General features: G+C 35.5%; 1 protein-coding gene across 1 annotated transcript in view; it reads right to left on the bottom strand.

The window, feature by feature from the left end:
* Positions 1–14,735, bottom strand: part of LRP1B (LDL receptor related protein 1B) — a 1,918,909-nt gene that overhangs the window by 486,345 nt on the left and 1,417,829 nt on the right. Inside the window, exons 36-37 of the mRNA XM_047084146.1 lie at positions 3,395–3,529; positions 2,685–2,814 (exon numbers count right to left, since the gene is read on the bottom strand). Of these exons, the coding sequence (XP_046940102.1) occupies positions 2,685–2,814; positions 3,395–3,529 (265 nt within the window). The remainder of the gene's footprint in view (positions 1–2,684; positions 2,815–3,394; positions 3,530–14,735) is intronic.

The raw sequence follows: 14,735 nt of genomic DNA, 5'->3' as shown, positions 1-14,735 counted from the left end.
GTGGAAGTTTTATCTTCTTTTATGATGTAGCCTCAGATTTTACAACGTATCACTTCCATAATAGTCATAGGCCCACCCAAATTCCAGTATATGGAAAAGATGTTCCCCTTTTCTGTTTGCAAGAGTCAATGTCACATTTTAAGAAGAGCATGTGGAATGCCAGATATTATTGTACTCATCTTGGAAAATAAAATCGGCCACAGCCCTCTAATTGAAAATGTTGAATAAGCAATATATAAAAACATAAAAATCTAGAGTTTAGAGTGAGGTATGGCTATAAACATTTTAAAATCTTTAACATTTAGGGGGGATGAGACCACCACAGAAAAGAAAAACACCAAAGACTGAGATGTGGGGAACTCCAGCATTAAGGTGTCAAAGAGAAAAAAGAACTAACAAAGGAGAGTGTGTTGGAATGACTACGAAATAGAACAATCAGGAGAACTGGTTTCCTTCTTCCCCATATTGTCTCTTGAAATCCACCTCTCCTTGAGATCTGCCCTAGTATTAGAAACTGAGTTTGTTTAGATATGCAGTATATCCTGTTTGGTCTGGGAACTTATGCCATCTCAGTTGATGAAATATAACTTGTCTAAATATGTCAAAATAATCTCTTCCCTTTGGGTATTGACTGGTCTAAGGATGGGCATGTAACCCATTTCCAGTTAAGGGAAAACAAAGGAACTGACATGAAAACTTTTCCCAAATAAAACCAGAAGATCTAGCAAGGAAAAGGTGTTTTATCTTATCTCCCTCCTCCTTAAGTCTAAACATACTCCCTGAATATTTATCAAGCGTGTTATAACACGGGACCATAACATCAAGTATAAGACAAAATATAACCTAGTGAAGATGGCAACTGAAAAAGGTAGAAAGAGTAATCCCTATAGACTTTCACTCTAACATTTTGCATTCAAGAGCAATTCTTAACCAATGCAGCTTTTTCAATTTATATATGGTAATCTTTGCTTGAAGTGTGACAAACTGTTGGTGTTATTTCCCTCTCTTATATTAACCTTCTTTGTTTTGTTTTTTATCATACTAATGCCATGACTTATTTTTATAGCATCTGTCAAGAAAATAAAGCAAATGATGATATTGGAAAAACTACATACAACCTATAACAAATAAAAGCTTTTAGACATTCATGAGAGTTGAACTGATATTTTACATATATAGACTCCATTCTAAATCAGTGTTTCGATAACGCTGTATATCTAATACACCATGGTCCACTTTTTCACCCCTCCAAAAGTAAGAGGAGTTGTATTAACTTAAAAATATCCACTCTTTAAAAACAAAGAAACAAAAAACTCTTAAGTCAAATCATACTAGCAGTGAAAGAAACGCTGTGGTGTGAAGTTATATAGTTTTGTAATAGGACTACTTCTATATTATTGCTTAAGAGAAAAGCAGTTATCAGTCAGCAACTTATTCTTTACCAGCCAGTATACTAAGCCCTGGGGATAGAGAAATAAAGCAAACACACATGACTATTCTCCTCATAACACACTAAAGAATAGAGACATTACTCAGTCCAGTGAAAAAATAGAGCTACTAAGCAAATAAATATAAGCAAATAAGCAAATATTAATGCACAGAATTTATAAAAAATGAAAGTACTAGGTACTTTGGTGTCACAGAACAGAATTATCTTATCTATTTACAAAGCCAGGGAAAAACAAATAAACTTTAGCAAAGTAGGAAAGAAAACATTGCCAATAAAGTAAAGACATTATTCAAAGACTAGGAGTAGAAGAGAATAGGAAATATGTGAACATATTTTTAAAACTATGAAGTCCAGAGATTCACTGTGATACCAAAGAGGCAGTAGCAGGAGTTTGCTACTGAATATTTACATAAGACCTGATGAAGAAGGATCACAACAGAAATTATGGACTTTTCACAAAAGTCAATGGGAATCCCTTGAAAGGATTTATGCAAGCTTTATATTAAAAGAAAAAAAAAGCAAAAAGAAAAAAAAAACGTCACTCTGCCTTTAATGTTAGGAGATCAATTGTGAAGTCACTGCAGTGGTGTATGTGTAAGATAAGAACAGATTTAATTAGAGTGGAAGTAGCAAAGATGGAATGTGGTAGATTGATAATATTTAGAAAAAAAATTAACAGAATTTGATGGCAGATTGAATTCACTTCCATTTTAGATATGCACAATTTGAGTGCCTATGAAACAACCAAATGGAAAAACAGAGATGTCAAAAAGGCAGGTAGACATATTTATCTGGAACTCCAGGGGAAAAAAAAAAATACAATGTTTGGAATGAACATGTTGCATGGCAATCACAGACTTGTAAATGGAAACCGAAGCTTTAGAAATATTGAAGAATGAAGTTGGCTATCATTCATTCAGCAAATAATTGAGTACCTGTTTTGTAAACAGTCATAGGGCAGAACTTTAAATTGAGAATCTGGAAATATATTGGTATACTTACTTGGATTTACACATACATTAAAGAAATGCATAATAAACATGACCCCATCAAATATGTGCTAAAATATACACCACGGAGTGAAAATAAACTTTTTCTTGTGGTTAGGTAAGATACTGAGTTTTGTTTCAAACATTATAACTAAAAATAAATATTAATATCGACATCTGGATTTTTTAAGTGAAACTTACAAAAACTCACTTAAAATCAAGGTACACATAAAGCTTAAAATTACCCTTTCTCTGGGTGCACAGCTATAGATCTTGGTTGATCCAGGCCTTGGGAAATAATTACATAACGGAAAGAGCCATTGAGTCTTGCAACTTCAATTAAGTTGAAACCATGGTCTGTCCAATATATGTTACCTAGGAGAAATACAGATGTGTTTATAATATAGTTGTGAGAAAGAAAATGATTTATTAGTTATGGCTAAAATTAACTTTCTGAGCATTCACATAACTATCAAGAAATCATTTACTTCTTATATTTATTTTTATGTGTGCATTTCCTAAGCAGAAAGCTGTAAATAAACTAATATGCAAATACTTTCTAATCTCACACATCTGTAGTTTAAACCATATAATGAAACATTTATGTGTTACAAATAAGTTGAAACTTCTCACCTAAAGAAGGGATCTATTTTAACTTTCTACTGACTGCAGGCAAAAGAGAACTTCTGACACTTTTGTTTACCTGCCTCACAGTTCTCAGGAGATTTGGGCAAAGTTACCACTACATAATCTACTTCTGCATAAAAACACTTGTCCAAAGGCTCAAAAGCATTAGAAAGAATGAAGCCAAGAGCAAAAGAGACTATTTATCCCTGTGGCTAGAAGTACACACAAAAAAAAATTGTTATGAGTCGGAAACAGAATTTTTATGAAGGAGATTGAGACCCTAACAAAATAGGTGTGAAATGAAAACAGAAAAAGCCATGGATTATACCAGCAATCCAGTCAATAGCTATCCCCTCCACTCTTCCCAAGCCATTGGTAATGATATCTTCTTTCCAAGTCTGATCTCTTTTAGCTCGGCTAATTTTATTGAAGCCCATGTCTGTCCAGTAGATGGTATCATTTTCTATGGATAAGACAGAAAGAAAACAAAAACAAAAACAAAAAACATACACATACACTATAAAAGGTATCGATATATTGATATATGTATTAGGATCACATTGCATTAGTATTTTGGATGTACTACGTGTATAAATAGTTTTCAGGACAATTTATTAAAACAAATAGTAATAAATACATTAAAACAACATGAAAGGACCTAGTCAAATGAATTTTTAAAGTACTTTTGAAATATATATGGAAATGACCTATCACATCCTTTATTATTTTTTCTTCATTTTCCTACTCATTTTAACTCAATAAATACTTATCCCACATTATTTTGCAATCTTGATATCAAACCATGCTATTTTGGACCACAGTTTTTGTCTTCACACCCATACCTGTGTCTGAGTCCTCTAAATATAAAAAAGAATACTATTGGAGACAATCAACAAAGTCTCAAAGTAGAGACAGAATGGAAAAGAAACATAAGGGCATTTCAACTGCATCAAGAGTGTTTTAAGCATAAGGTCATTCAAAATGTATAAAGCCTTAAAAATGCCCTAGCATTCAATTATTCCTTCTGAGGAGCTAGCTTCCCAAATGTCAACTGCAAACCCCTTACATTATTTTTCAAACTCTCATTGGACAAATGGGCTTAAGCATACTTGAAAAATGGCTCTATCCTATTATAGAGTCTTTAAATAACAGTGCTTTTTGAATATTTGAATGAAAAATGTGTCTAAAGATTATAAATGAAATATATTATATGTGCATGCATATGCATAAAGGGTAGCAATTATAGACCAATGATTTTAAAAATAGCCACCAGAAAGACGCTGGGGACAAATCATTAAATAATAAATTTGCCACCAACTAAGTAAGTTTTCGTGTTGTGACCTACGTGGCCATTTGAAGAACAAATCCTTTAAGACCAATATAATTTCCCTCTGGCACAGTGACAGACTATGGAAATAAAGAAAAAGCAATTAGTATAATAAAGCCATTTATCAGTAAGTTTTGAGATTCCATTTCTATTAAAATACAGTCTAAACTCTTCGCCTAATTGAAAAAAGATTCCAAAACCCCCTTGTTCTCAAGAATGGTTAAGTCAAATATGTAATTGTTTGAAGCAGAGCAGGTAATATTTTCAAATATATATCTGGAAAGCAAAAATTTGTTTGATTTTTCCAATTTTGTAAAAGTATTAGTTAACATGATTTCATTTTGAAAGAGTGAATCAATCAACAACAATAAGCATTATTTTTGCATGAACACCAAGCATTATACCTAATCCAAATCTCTTCCACAAATGTTAGACCCATATATCTAACTGCCCACTTTGTATCTCCACTTGTAGCTAGACAAGGAAATCTTGGTATACGAAGGACAAATTCTGGATTTCTACTGGAAACACCCTTGTCTTATAATCTTCCACAAAGCAACTCCACATGTCACAACAGTATGATAGATGGCATCTCCATCCTTTGTTTCTTGGGCTAAAAACCTCATATTATCCTTGATTACTTTTTCTCAAACTACACATCTAATCCATCACCCCAATATTCTCATATTCAATCTATTACCAATTAGTTTTGCCCTTTTTATTCTTCTTTCAAATCATATCCATCATCCAACCACCTCTCATACACTCCACTGCTTATAATGTAATCCAAACTATTATTAACTCTTGCCTAAAGTACAATTGACTCTTGAACAACCTGAGTTTGAACTGTGTGGGTCTACTTACATGTGGATTTCTTTCAATAAATACATTGAACAATATTAATATAGGCACTGACACACAATTTATCTTGTAAACAGATGATATAAACTCACAGCATCAATAAATTCAGTACTTTCCGTACTGTAAATGTATTTCTCTTACATTTTTCTTAATAACCTTTTTTTCTAGCTTCCTTTATTGTAAGAATATAGTATATAATACATTGAACGTACATACGAAATATGTGTTAAAAGTATGTGTTAATTATTTATGTTATTGGTAAGGTTTCTAGTCAATAGTAGGCTATTAGTAGTTAAGTTCTGAGAGAGTCAAAAGTTATATGCAGATTTTCAACTGCATATAAGGGGTCAACCCCATTATTGTCCAAGGTCAACTGTATTGCAAATAGCTTCCTAACTTATTGCCCTGCTTCACTTTTGCCTCAGTACTCCCCTTTCCTCCCCAGTCCTTTCTCTACTTAGGGTCCATTGTTACCCTTTGAAAAGGGAAACAAGATCATTTCTCTCCCTTCCACTCAAACTCTCTAATCATTTGCCATCTCATCCAAGGTAAAATTAAATTTCCCTCCCATGACTTTCATCCTCTACACACACCCTTCAACCCTCTCTCACCTGACATCCTTCCACTCTCCCCCTCGTTCATCATCTCTGGTAACACAGATCTTCCTCTTCCTAACACAAACCAAATACTATCAGTCTAAGAATCTTTATATTACTCTTTTTGTTTGGAAGCACTTTCCTCAGATATCTGCACAGCCCTGTCTTAGCTTAGCCCTTCTTACTGAAACTTTCCCTGACTACTCTATAAAACATTATTTTCTGGGCATGTTCTACACCCCTTACGAAACCTATTTTTGTCCTTAGCATTTATTACTGTCAAACCCATTATATATTGGTTTGTTTCTTTAGCGTCTGTCTTATCTCACAGAAATGTAATCTTTGTGAGGTTTGGGGCTTTATTTTGTTTACTGCTTTATCCCTAGCACTTAGAGTAGTACCTGACACATATAGTAAGCCCAAAGTAAATGTCTGGCAAACAAATGAATGAATGTGATAAGCCATACAAAGACTGTCTGGAAGGGGATACAAGGAAGACATAGCGATTAGCAGAAGAAACTTTATATGCTCAATTAAGGAGAAGGTATGCACATGAAAAATTGACTAACAATTCACAATAGTGTAGCATGAGCAGCATATACATAGAACAGGTAAGTAATTTTGCAAGATCCATTCACAACAATCTTCACAAGTATTAGGAAAAAATACCCTATTCTGCATATGAATCTTACCTTTTTCTTAATTTTTTAAAATGTTTATTTATTGTTGAGAGACAGAGAGAGACAGATCATGAGCAGGGGACGGGCAGAGACAGAGGGAGACACAGAATCCAAAGCAGGCTCTAAGCTTTCAGCACAGAGCCCAACTTGAGGCTCAAACCCACAAAATGTGAGATCATGACCTGAGCCAAAGTCAGATGCTTACCAACTGAGCCACCCAGGTGCTCCTGAACCTTACTTTTGTATTACTCTCTAATAGCTCTGCCAGGCCTGCAAAATCCTACTCCATATAACCAGGAAACACTCTTTCTCACATATACCACTATATCCTGCATATACTTTTATGGTCATATTGAGCTGAAATTGGGGCTTGACATTTCTTCTTAGAAACAGACTGTGAGATAATTCATAGGTAGGAGTTGGAACTGACCCAACTTTTACCAATGTAGTCACAATGTGCAGTAGACACTTCATAAATATTCACTTTGTGAACAGTAGATTAATTTGTAATGCTGAGGCTGTCTCTGAATGGTCAAGTCCACTTGATCAAAGCAGGGAGAAACTGAGAAGCTTCCCTGTATTATTTCTATCAGGTATATTTGGGAGATCAGTGAGCAAATCAATCATGTGGTGATACAGTAAAGAGGATCAAAAGGACAGAAGAATTAAATCAATCATTCATATCCAATCTCTTATCAATTCTTCCACATACATACTGCATTCCTACACACCCTAAATTAAATACGTTCACTAATATATAAGAATATATTTTCAAGGGGTGCCTAGGTGGCTCAGTTGGTTAGGTGTGCAACTTCGGCTCAGGTCACGATCTCCTGGTTTGTGGGTTTGAGCCCTGCATGGGGCTGTGTGCTGACAGCTCAGAGCCTAGAGCCTGCTTTGGATTCTGTGTCTCCCTCTCTCTCTGCCCCTCACCTGCTCATTCTCTCTCTCTCTCTCTCTAAGAATAAACATTAAACAAAAAATTAAAAAAATATATTTTCAAATATCTGGAAATATCTGCAAAGTAAACATAAATTATGTCAAGAATGTTTTAATTAGGAATAAAATCAGACTGAAAGATGATAAAATTTAACCAAACACTATAAAGACACAAAACAGAAATACATATAAATATAGAAAGGGAAGAAAAGATTCTCATAACTGCCCTGACCCTTATTCCAAAATAAGATTTTTTTTTAAACTCTAATTATACTTATTCCACAGATACCTAAAAAATATTTGGTACATCCTAAATAATATTGTAGGCTTAGGAGTGTGGTGGGGAATATGATGGACAGCCTTTGTAATCATGGAATGCACTTCTGGAGTTGAAGTAAAAATAAATTATCTTAAGACATATGATAATTGGTAATGTATAAAATAATTACAAAATTGGAAAATTGAACTTGTAATTTAAGGTAATAATGATTACAATTAGCTCCCCACAGATACAATAAGACACATAGGACACTTAGTAACTATTTTCAAGGATTACATAGAGAGAGATCAGAAGCCAGCTATTGTGCATTGTAAATACAGTCAGAATTAAAAGAAAATCCACTTATGGTCAGGAATGCAACTGGTGCAGCCACTCTGGAAAATGGTATGGAGGTTCCTCAAAACATTAAAAATAGTACTACCCTACCACCCAGCAACTGCACTACTAAGGTATTTATCCAAGGGACACAGGTGTGCGGTTTCGCAGGGGCACACGCACCGCAATGTTTATAGCAGCGCTATCTACAAGAGCCAAAGTATGGAAAGAGCCCAAATGTCCATTGACAGATGAATGGATAAAGAAGATGTGATATACATACACAATGAAGTATTATTCTGCAATCAAAAAGAATGAAATCTTGCCATTTGCAACTACGTGGATGGAACTAGAGGGCATTAGGCTAAGCGAAATTAGTCAGAAAAATACAAATATCATATGACTTCACTCATATGAGGAATTTAAGATACAAACCAGATGAATATAAGGGAAGGGAAACAAAAATAATATGAAAACAAAGACGGGGAGAAAACATAGGAGACTCTTAAATACAGAGAACAAACTGAGGGTTGCTGGAGAGGCTGTGGGAGGGGTGATAGGCTAAATGGGTAAGGGGCATTAAGGAAGACACTTGTTGGGATGAGCCCTGGGTGTTATACATATCATTCCATGAATCACTGGAATCTACTCCTGAAATAATTATCCTACTATATGTTAACTAACTTGGATATAAATTAAAAAATAAATTTAAAAAAGCCACAAATGATATTTGTCTATAAAACAAGGAAGAGGCCTACTGACAAGGAGAAAAGTTAAACTTTTTGAGTTAAACTGAAGAGCTAACCATCTACAGAAATAGATTGTGCATGGTCCTGTCTGAAAATAGGAAACAAGAAACACACGTCTCTTAAAATCCTTTCGCCCTTAGCTGTCTGTATTTTAGGATTAACTAACAAACACTTATTGATAATCTATTGTAAATACACTAGCCTCCATGTTATCTCAGGCTGCTGAGTCCTTCCTAGAAAATTCAAAGTCCTGTTTCCCCGTGTAAATTTACATACTATTTCAGAAAACACGATACACACACACACACACACACACACACACACACACACACACACACAAAACCAGATAAAATATAACGTATAAGGTTACCCTGCTTCTCTCTCCTAACGAAATAATTACCAGCACAGTAGGAAGATAGCAGACTACAGTGTAAGGAGTTTAGGGTTGGGTTCTTAGCATTTATCATTGTTCTATTAACTGTGAGACTTTCACGATGTTACTTTGTCTCTCCTGGCCTGTTTCCTCATATATGAATATAATATAGAAATAGAAAGAGAGAGATATACAGATATAAGTAAAAGAAGGTAAAATTTAGATAAACTTTAGGGTTTCTTTCAACTGTGATGTTTTACTGTTAAGATTTAATTTTTCAGTTGCACTTAAGGGAATACAGTATCTCAAAGTTCTGTCCAATCTGAACTGCTATATAGATCTTCCTTTTTACTCTGTAATTTTTTTGTTTCTCATTTTAACTGACTCCATTGTCTGGAGCTAAAAAGAATAAAGCATATGATTTTTCCAAGAATGTGCTACTAAAGGGTATTAAGCCACATTTAATTTTTCAACCACAGACCTTTACATTTATGCTATTAAATGTTACCTTGTTCCATTTGATCAGGGATCCTGCCAGTTGACATTTTTAAAAACTCATGTTATCCAATGACTCCTTTTTGTGATACCCACAAATTTGATCAGTAGGTTTTCTACATCTTTATTCAAGGCAATAATAAATACATTGAACTGGACCAAAAATATACTTTTGGCATACCACTTTCTACAGTAATTGTGGGGCTCCACCATCCCTTCACATCTGGCTGATTCAACCAGGAAGAACACCTAGTTCAGAAGAAGAGGCAAGAAATCCTCAAGTTTCTCTGCTTTCCAGGAACTGGTCCAACATGCTGATCTACTTTGGTTGACAGTGCTTACTTTGGGAGATATGGGGCAAATGGCTTCAAGTAAGGAATGACTTTAGAATGTGTTATTAAAAAGTAAAGGCAAGCTTATTATTTTAGTTTCTTCCTCAGTGGCTCTTTTTCCCCCCTTGCACTAGTGTTGAGTAGGTCTGATAGGTAAAAATTCCAGTGAAGCGAGTCAAGAGACTGACTTTTGGATGGATCTTTATAAATATTGTAATATATTTGTAAAAGATTTATATTTAGGGTGTTTATCACACATCACCAGACTTTAGTCTTTTGTTTTGTAGGGAATTCTGAAAGGTAAATATAACAAATACAATCACAACTTCGCTAGAAGTAATTACATCCAACCTTAATTCTGAGAACACCAAAAGACTGTGAACATTACCGGCTCCTATTATAATTGTTATTATTTTGCAAATAAGAGCAAGTGCTATGGGGATTAGGCAAAAAATGTGAAGATGGAAAGAGTTTGAGAATTGTTAATACTGGATTAAAAGGAGCTATAAAGAAAATGAAAGAGAAATAGGTGAAGGAAGGAAGAAAGGGAGGGAGGAAGCGAGGATGGAAGGAATCACACATCTATTTTATCATTGGCAGAGCCATGTGATTTAACAGAGAATATTAGGCATAGGAGAACAGTAAGATAAACTGAGGCATTCTAAAAATAAACTTTTAAAAATATTCTAATTGGTGCTTGAGGGAGACATTCTTCTATTATCTTTTATCAATATATTGCTGATATATTAAAATGATTAACTATCACACTATGTAAAAAATGTGACTATATTTTGGATCTAGAACCTAGTATGAGAAAGACTACTGGATGGCAAAAAAAAAAATTGTCATAGTGACGATGTAAAAATTAGAAGTTACCCCACAATTTATTTTTAAAAATATTACTATAAATTTCCTTTTGCCTTAAAAAAAAAAAAAAACTCTAGCATAAACAAATCCTTCTCAAATGATCTGAGTTTGCTTGTTAGATCTGGTGATAAGGATAGATTCTAGTACCTAGTTTCCAAGGTAATAATTTAGTGAATGAGGGCATGGAAGCCCAGAATCTGGTTGACCTCTAGGAGACTTACTTTTCCCAGGTTTGTAAACTAAGAAAATTATATAAATTATAGAATTTATATATATTTATAAAACTAGATAAATTTTACAGGGAACAATCTTTAGTAACAGGTTCTGCTAGTACCTTCGTAGAGCTTACACAGAACATGTTAAGAAGGTCAAGTTAGCTACACAACACAAAGAATTACTTAAGGACAGCTCCAACTTGTGAGTACTAAAATTCACAAATGTGTTTAGCTGCTTTGTTGAATTTCTTTGTTTTCATCTTGTTGGACCCATTATACTCTATCCCACACTTTAAAAGCAAAGACATTAGGGGCACCTGGGTGGCTCAGTTGGTTAAGTGGTTGACTTTGGCTCAGGTCATTATCTCACAGTTCATGGTTTGAGCCCTACAGAGGCTGGAGTTTGTTTCGGAATCTCTGTTTCCCTTTCTCTCTCCCCTGCCCATGCTCTGCCTCTCACTGTCTCTCAAAAATAAATAAACATTAAAAAAAATTTAAAACAAAGACATTAATGCTCAGTTCCAAAAACATATGATAACTTACCGGAAGTTCTATATAAAGTATGTCCTAGGTTCTTTTTTTTTTTTTTTTTCAATTTACTTTGAGAAAGAGAGGCAGAAAAGGGAAGGGGTGAAAGAGAGAGAAGGGAAGGAAGGGGCAGAGCAGGAAGGATAATCTCACAAACCATGAGATCCTGACCTAAGCCAAAATCAAGAGTTGGACCCTTAACCAACTGAGCCACCCAGGCACCCCACTGTGCCCTGGTTTCTTGATAAACTTCAGGCTTAGGTTCTAGAGTGTTATATCTATGGTTATTCAACTATTGTCAATTAGAGTACTCTTTATTACTTTATAGGGAAAGCTGTTAGGATTTTATGTATGTATTTTTAGCTTGTGTGGTTATATACAATATTAGCTGTAAGGAGTCACTATTAAATTCATGGTGCTGATGTTTATCCAGAACCTGCACTTTAACTTTGATTGTTGGGATCAGAAAGAACAATATCCCTCACCCTGCCAACCCTCCAACCACCAGCTTTTACTTGGACTTTAATTGATTACTATCACTTCCAGATGAGCTGGTTGCACACACCTTTCCCCTTTTGAGGTCAGAAATATATGCTTCCTCCATGGTTTTTATTGTCATTTATCAGCAGTGGCCCTAACAGGCAGGCTGAGAAATTTGACTGTTATTCCATTTACAAAGGCTTCCATGCAATTCATTAAATTCTAAGTTAAGATAATGATTTCCAAACTTATTTTCATTCTAAAACTTTGACACTTATGACTGTTACCTCTAATCTAAACCCTTTCTTTTGTTCTTTCAAAAATCACCTTGTAATTTTTGGAAAGAAGAGACTTTCTCATATCACCCCTACATTTTCCAGTCATCATACATCTCAATGCAATTATCTTGTTCCTTTTCTATGTAATTTCAATCCAGATACTGGATTCAGAACTTTGCCGAATCCACTTTTTAAAATCCCACCCACACATGAAATACAAATACAACAGAATTAATCGAAGCATGTGATAGGGAAATATATTATAACAACATAAAAACTTCAAACTGAAAATTAGATACTTTATTCTAAAAAGTGCTCTGGCCATACCAGAGGTGATTTTCCAGTGGCAGCTTCACATCGCATGCTAGCCTCAGCTGCTCTCCTCCATCTCATCTCAGTGTCTAATTTCCTCCCCTTTCAGATTACCCTGTCTCCAAAAAGAAACCCTCTATAACTACTGTCCCCAACCTCAGCAACAGGTTTGCCTTTACACAGGTAAACCTGTGTCAAATGACTGCCCATTAGTATTGCCTCAAGAAGCTCAAAACAAAGAAAACAAACAAACAAACAAACAACAACAACAACAAAAAAAACCCACTAAATATACAGGCACACCTAAGAGATTTCAGATTGTTTAGTCTGGGGTAGTGTGCTGGTTGAGAATTACTAGTTAACTCATCAAAAGTAAGGATAAGAAGAAAAAACACTTATTATTTAACAGGGCTCAAGATCTTGTGAGGGACAGACACTGCTATTGTAAAGTGCAACCTAATCCCCATTACAATCTCACTGCTGTTAATGGCTCATTCCTAAAGGGAACTGAAAAGAGAAAAGAGGGAGAGAAGAGCTTGGCACCTTCTCCAGAATATCACATTGGGGACTTTTTTTTTTCTCCAGTTGGAGGAGGTCTTTAACTTGGGGGGGGGATATATATATATATACACACACACACACACACATATATAATATATATGTATATATAATGCATGTGTGTATATATACATATATATATACACACACACATTGTATATATAATGTATACATATATGTATTTTTAAATCTGTTCAGTTAGTTCTAATGAGACAAGAAAACTGAAAGGACCCCATAAAATAAGCCATTCTTTTTCCTTTACTCTGGCTTTGACTCTAGCTGTGTAGCTGTGTGTGGCTTACAACTGCATCCCACTCCACATGTGCCTTGTAATGCAAAGAACATAAGTCCTATGTGTTTGGGACAAAGAGATAATGATATCTTTGGAGCCTTTCAGCACAATAGATAACATCTAAGGACTGAATGGGTGGGTTGTCATGTTCTCCAAGAACTTTGACTCCAAACACCTTGATACCAAGACCCTTGGGCTTCAGGGAATGAATGACTTATGAAGGACACCAGGACCTGGTCTTTATTCTGACCAGTTCCTGGATGCCTGATTGCCAATAAAAACTCCAGATCCCAAACAAAGAGGAGACTCCCTCCTTTCCTTTCTGAGTCTCCTGGACAGTTTGCTCTATGTCTTCAATAAACTGTGCTTTCACCTCCTACTGGCTAATGTTTGATTGCCATCTTGGCTGGTCCTGCTTGAGCCCCCTTTGGGTCCTTGGATCCTGACCACCTGCATCATTGATATGTCACTGGCCCCAGATTTGTTAGAAATCACTATTTTTCAATCTTTGCCTGGGTCAAGCTAAATCACAAGGCAGGTCAAGATTACTTTGATGAGGGGGGGGAGCCTGGGTGGCTCAGTTGGTTAAGCGGCCGACTTCAGCTCAGGTCATGATCTCGTGATCTGTGAGTTCGAGCCCCGCGTCGGACTCTGTGCTGACAGCTCAGAGCCTGCAGCCTGTTTCACATTCTGTGTCTCCTTCTCTCTGACCCTCCCCATTCATGGTCTGTCTCTGTCTCAAAAATAAATAAACGCTAAAAAAAATTTAAAAAAAAAAGATTACTTTGATGAAGGAGCATGAGGCAGGCTAAGGAGCAAAGCACAATCTAGCACACACCTCCCTGCCCCCAAGGTGGGACAGGTATAATATTTCTTGGATACTGCAGGCTACCCCAAAACAGGAAAGGACCAATGGGAAAAAAAAAAAAAAGGTTAAACTGAAACTGAGTAAGAGCCTCCACCAAAAAGGCAATCCCATGAAGAGCCTATAGTCGAGGAACTCCCTACTGTCTTAATGGTAATGCTTTGCTAGAGGGAAAAACAACCTTAGATTGTTGACAGCTAGACCTCCAGTAACCTTGAGTGTTTAGCATATGAAAATCCCTTTAGAAACACCCTCTCCCCCAATTCCATAAAACAGTTACCCCCTACATTTTCAGTGCAGCTCTTTCAGCCAAGGGATCCTGTCCCT

This window comes from Lynx rufus, unplaced genomic scaffold (assembly GCF_022079265.1).
Source record: "Lynx rufus isolate CCGP_SWC_20201006 ecotype Redwood Valley unplaced genomic scaffold, mLynRuf1.p SCAF_2, whole genome shotgun sequence".
Classification (NCBI taxonomy): domain Eukaryota; kingdom Metazoa; phylum Chordata; class Mammalia; order Carnivora; family Felidae; genus Lynx; species Lynx rufus.
This window is presented reverse-complemented; position numbering and strand designations above follow the sequence as displayed.